Source organism: Cryptomeria japonica, chromosome 10 (genome assembly GCF_030272615.1).
Source record: "Cryptomeria japonica chromosome 10, Sugi_1.0, whole genome shotgun sequence".
Taxonomy (NCBI): domain Eukaryota; kingdom Viridiplantae; phylum Streptophyta; class Pinopsida; order Cupressales; family Cupressaceae; genus Cryptomeria; species Cryptomeria japonica.
The window spans coordinates 209,272,076-209,278,478 of record NC_081414.1 but is presented as its reverse complement, the minus strand read 5'-3'; the positions used below and the strand labels follow the sequence as shown (position 1 = coordinate 209,278,478).

The 6,403-nt window shown below is 36.6% G+C and overlaps 1 protein-coding gene across 5 annotated transcripts in view; it reads right to left on the bottom strand.

The window, feature by feature from the left end:
• Nucleotides 1-5,794: 5,794 nt before the first annotated feature.
• Nucleotides 5,795-6,403, bottom strand: part of LOC131043342 (protein root UVB sensitive 5) — a 143,570-nt gene continuing 142,961 nt past the window's right edge. For all 5 annotated transcript variants that reach the window (XM_057976539.2, XM_057976538.2, XM_057976540.2 and 2 more), the window contains one exon: nt 5,795-6,236. In XM_057976539.2, the coding sequence (XP_057832522.2) occupies nt 5,943-6,236 (294 nt within the window). In that variant the 3' untranslated portion in view covers nt 5,795-5,942. The remainder of the gene's footprint in view (nt 6,237-6,403) is intronic.

The following is a 6,403-nucleotide window of genomic DNA, read 5'->3' as shown; positions in this document are numbered from 1 at the left end:
TATCTCACACTTTATCGGTTAACCTTCATGTCTTCTCTTTGTTGAACTGTTGGTGGAACACCTTAACCGGTCGCCAAACATGTCTATACATAGCATGCTCATTCACATCTCTTAGCCTCTTTTCTTTCTTACTAGTTATCATGCTTACCGGTAGCCATCTTGATGACACCATGTCATGAACCTTCAACGGTTTCCATCTAAGGCATCTGTTTGCCGGTTTCATTCTCTATTTTTAGTTGCTCCACTTTGCCTTTTTCATCATCAAACTGAATATCATCTCAACCGATTTGTCAAGTTGACAAACTCATCAATTCTTTACTCTTCCTTTTCTGTTTCGGCAACTCATCATGTCTTCTATGTTGATCCAGTGCATATCTGTGATCTCATGCACTTGAGGCATTCCTTTCATTTACTGGTAGATCCAATGTGAGCCTTCAAACATCTGCCTTTACCTCTTCTTCCTTATCTCATAGAACTATGATGCATGCTATGCATAATAGAATATAAGTTCCACTTACTGGTGGTAGTGATTCCTTGTCATCTGCATCCTGCAATGCACTCATGTGGCTTCCCTGTTTGTGCAACATGTCTTCAAAAAAACACATGAAATCCGGTGTAGATACATTCATTGTCAATCATCTCTTCACATGGTGACTGCATCTCTATCCGGTGGGAGTCCTGTTGTTCTGCATCCACACAACATACTGGTGACCTGTTCATCCTTCTCCTTCGGTGTTGATGTGATTTAGGCAACATTCTGCCTCTTCATCACAAACAACATCCAAGCATCCTGCTCATTGTCAACACATCGCTTACTAGTTGACATACTCTCCTTACCAGTAACTTGTCCATTTCATCCACACAAGTCAGACACTAACTTGTGTATCGATGACTTGTATATCGATGACCTCAGTGATCATTCATCTGAATGACATTCTCTTCTTTACAGGTGACCTGCAAAACTAGTTGACATCAATGGTTGCATGTCAATAGTACCCTCATACCGATTGTCCTTATATACCAGTTGACATTAATGACAACACAATGCCAACAAAAAGATCCTCTGCCTGTTTCCTTATCTCTTCATTTTCAATAGATGTCAACCAATACACTGGCTTGTTGGGAATGCTAGCTCCTGGAATCAAATCCATGTGGTGGCTAATGCTCCTCATATGTGGCAACTCACTAGGGAAATTAGATGAAACAATATCTAAATATTCATTCCAAACACCTTGCACTTTAGGAAGCAAATAATTAAGTTTTGTAAAATCATGTATGAATTCCTTACCACTTATGTTGTTGTCATCTTCTTTCCCTTGGAGTGGCATCAAGGTATGCTTAACTCCATCCTTCTCTATGTTATATGTGTTCTCCCTTCTGTTATGCACCGCCTTCCTGTCAAATTGTCACAATCTTCCTAGCAATACATGGCAAACATCCATGGGCATCACATCACATAACACATTATCTTTATAACTTCCAATCTGAAAATTAACATAGGCTTGCTCATTTACTAACAATTCATGTCCTTTTTATAACCATGATACCTTATAAGAAGATGGATGTTTGATACTTGAAAAGCCTAACTTATCTACCATCTTCGTTGCAACAATATTGTTTGTACTACCACTATTATTATTAATTTGCAACATTTACCTTTGGACTTACATTTGGTTTTGAACAAGGCTCTCCTTTGGATTGGTTCTTGACTTTCTTTTTGGGGGCTTCAACAAGACCCTCTTTAGCAACAATGTTTCTCCTGATTCGGGTTCCTCCTTGTGGTAAACAAACTTGATCCTACACTCTCTTGGTCAATATGGACCATTTGATTACTTCTCTCAAACTTTGAATGTCCTCCTTGAGATGATTTAGAGCATTCCCAACTTTTGCATCCATATTGGTTGCACTTAAAACATTTTTTGGTAAACCCTCTACCTCTACCTTGAGGATCACCTCTTTCATAGGATCTTCCACCTTTGTTTTGGTAACCTCCTCTATCATTGTTGGTTGTTCCACTAGAACTTCCAACCTCTTCTCCTTGATGATGTCGTTGTCCTCTACCAGTTTGGTCTCCCCTTCCTCTAAAACCTCTTCCCCTCTTCTTCTCTTACTGACTTTTCTTTCTTTGTAACTTCTCTTCTACCTTAATGGAAAATTGATAAGCCTCTTTCGGACTTCTAGGGGAAACAAGAATTATTTCATCTAGTAGACAGTATACTTCAACCCATTCATGTATCTTGCCTCTTTCTATAAGTCTTCCTCACTATGCCCTGATCTAATCACCAATTTATAGAATTCCTCTTCATACTCCTTCACAGACATTTCCTTTTGTTTTAAGTTTTGCAATCTCTTGAAGAGCTTAGTTTGATAATCACCTTGAAGGAACTTGACCTTCAACTTTGTAACCATTTAATCCCAAGAATTTATCCTGTCTTTATTTTTCCTCCTCTTTGTTTGGACAAAGTACCACCACATGGCAACATGATCTTTCAATCTGGTGCATGCAAATTTATCTCTCCTTTCCTCTGCCACTCCTTCGTACTCGAAATACTTGTCTAAATCATTGATCCAGTCAATTAGATCTTCATCATTGAGGCTTCCTGAATAAGTAGGAACCTCTATCTTGGGTTTGGAACCCACATTCAATATTGTCCTCAAGAAGTGTTCCTCAAACCTTTCACGTTCTTCATGATCTTCCTCATTATCTTCTCGTACTTGTTCTTCCTCTTCATCATCGCTCACACCCTCATCAAGAGTTCCTCTTCTTTGGGCCCTTTCTAAGGCATCTATGCATGCAATCAAATGCTGCAACATTTTGGGAACTCCTTAACCATGTTCCCTTCAACCACTTCCTCGGGCTCCTCCTCTGCCCATTCTCCTTGGAGGCATTCTATCCACTCAACTAAAGCCCAATCTCTTTTAGGCTCTGATACCACTATGATGACACACCTTGTTGTTCAACAAAATATATAGAACACACAGTAACTTATAATCAAAATAACAAAAGCAATAATGATAGAAAGTTTAGTTAATAACCAAAGAACCAATTATGACATGAAACAAAATATAGCTTACGATTTAGGCTAGACAATTCACAATGAAATAGAAACTATTCCAATTCATAATGTTTTTTCCAACTATTACAAAAGTTACTCAATCCCTTGAGGAATTGATCTGGCTAACATATTAAATCTCTATACATACCACAAACTTCCATAGCTCTCTCTTACAAACTTGATCAACCAATATGATCGGCTTCTCACCATCAATTTGTTTCTTGTCTGTTTCCTTTGTGCTTCAACCAATCCTGACTCTCATCCAAGAGGCCGCCCTTTGAAGGAGAAGAGGCAGGCGGTTGCCAACCGACTAATTGCCATGTCTTTTTGAGAAAAACAAAATTTCGACCCAACAATTATTGGATCACAAAGCAACTGTCGACGGATGGCTTCTTGTCACTGAGGTGACAGAAAGTCTATAACAACTACCAATCGACAATAAGTTCATTACACTATCGAAGCCCAAAGCACACATAAACATTATTGACCACAAAGACATAAATGTAGGAGACACAAGGCCTATTTTATTCAACTAAACAAAGAAGAAAACCGAAATCAAAGAAGAAATGTTGAAATAAAAAGAGGGAGGGAGATGCCCCTCCATCATTTTCTCACCCAAGAGAAATAAACCAACATTTTGAAGCGTACAAAATATCATCACAACCATATCCACTTTATTGCCATGCTTATAATCCTCATCTTAATATTCATTATCTCAATACATATAATCCTCATCTTAATGCATTTTGTTCCCATCTTACTGTGATATAATCATTATACCATCAATGTCATCATGTTGACTGTAGACATCAGACACCAAGAAGGTGGACATCCACGACACAAAGCATTTGCAACCAACATCCATCTGTACTCAATACCTACCAATAATATTTCCATTACTCTGACAATCATCATTCCAGACATTATCAATGATAGCATACTAATTGTAGGTGACATCAGTGACAAGACGACAATTGCTAACAATCTCCCCATTTGTCATTGATGGCAACACACATAAACACATGTAATAAATTTACGAGCTATATTATCCTTCTAACAAAACAATTAGCTATGCATTCTCTCTTTCTATATTTGTACTCTCTCCCCCTTTCACTAGTGTCTTTCTAGTATAATATATCTCCCCCTTTGACATCAAGGATAAAGGGCACATGTCTTCACCATATTCTGCATTCTTATTCATCTATACTATCTCTCCCTTTCTAATTGGCATTCTTCTCTTTCCATATTTTTACATTCTTCCCTTTCAATAGTAACTAAGAAACTACCTACCCGTCCCCTCCCCCCTAACAACATCAATCTAGGAGACAAAATATACCTTCAATTTCTCCCCCTAGATAGATGCACCAACTTATGCATCTAGTTAGAAAGAGAGACAATAACCCCTAGCTCCTGCCTAAGATACTCAAAAGTATCATTTGAAAATGTCTTAGTGAAGATAACGACAATCTAACTTTTTGTGGGCACATACTCCAATCCGACTTCCTTCTCTGCAACTCTCTTAAGAAATGATACTAGTTAGAAATGTGTTAAGTTTTTTAATGCATCACCAGATTCTTTGAAATGTTTATAGCACTTGTATATGACACATAATAGGAATGGACTCATCATATATCACCTTTGGTATCTTTCAATATCTGTTTCATCCACATCACTTGAGTGCAACAAGATGCAACCTCTTCTATTGATAAAAATACTGATTACTGAACCAAGAAACCAATCTGTCTCCCAAGAAAAATGCACTACCACTAATACTTCTCTTGTCATCTATGGTAGAGGAATGCTCCTCATGATACAATTTCAATTAAGTTTTTTTTGTTGATTAATAATAAACATCTATAGATAAAGATTGGCCTCTTAAAGCCATGAAATTACCCCATGTCTTTATGAGACATCTTAAGTGCAATTTTTGCTTAAATTTAAGCAACTTGAGTGTTCCTATGTAAATTTTTAATTACGAGAATCCTACCCTATTTTAGTGGAGCAGCTATTGCTTAAGAATTGAAAATAAGCTTTGAAAGAAAGGATAACTGAAAATAAGAAGCTACATATTGAGAAAAATGACACGTGGTTGGACACAAACATTTTTCCCTCCTTTTTATTTGCCTACAATTTCTTTTCCAAATTTTATCTGCAAAAATTATTACTGGACCACCAAAATAAGCTAAACTGCTATTTAAAAAGTTGAGCAGTGGCTGCCAACAGAATAAACTAAACAGCCCCATAGGGACCTGCCCTTATCATACGAAAAGCTGCTGAATGTAAAGACAAAATTGAAATTAATTTGAATTGGAGATGAGACCAGAAAAACTTAATATATATTGCCATTCATGGAAAACAGTTTATTTTAATTTTGTGGACAATTTAAGGTGTTCTGCACTATATTAAAAATTTCTTATAAAATGTAGCACATCAAGGTAAGTTAAAAAAAATGCTTTTAATGTCCTTGGAGCTGAAATCCTATGAAGGATCCATCATGTTTACTTGTTTGAAAAATTGTCTGTACTTAAATTTCCCATGCTTTACTTGATTGTCTTCATTTAAGAATTTATGGACTAAGTTATAATTGCAAATATATGTATAACAGTGTACTATTATTATATAGGGTGCAAGTAAACAGGGAATAACTGTGTCTTCTATTATTATATACACACGTTTTAAAGGCTATTAATTTTAGTTTAGATTATTGAGTCTAGAGTGTAGGTCTATTGTCGGACTAATAAATTTGTATCTTTTGTGAAACCATATTAATTCCGTAAAACATTGAAATTCTCGTACAAGAAACAAAACAACTATAAACTACTGCGAAAGGTGGCAGCTTACAAATTTAGGAAGTGGTAAGCTGGCGTTAAGCTGTACAGGTGTTTATTACTCTCTGTCATTTTCGATAATGGTTACTTTGGTGGGGACCTTAAGAGAAAGATTCTTGACATTCCATCCGGTATTTTCCAGTTGAAAAAGAAAATCGTCAAATGTTTCATTCAGTTTTAACAGACTTTCTGCCAGGCAATGAATTAAATTGTTTGAATCCTTCATCAATACATCTTCAGATGACAAAAATGATCCTGTTGGAAGATCTTTTCTTTTGAACAGCCCCCCATGCAAGCACAGCCAATACGTTTGCCATATGCTACGCAGGACAGTGGTGGTTGTAGCTCCTGCCTGGAAACACAGTAGGAAAATCATTTATTTTCTACTTACGTTAGCATAAAAAGCACCTAAACTGACTATAATATACCTCTAATATGCTCTTCATTTATAATACGCAAGCACAACCATTTGGTAGAATGGGAAAATGGCACAAAATGACATCCATAATTTGATGTTTT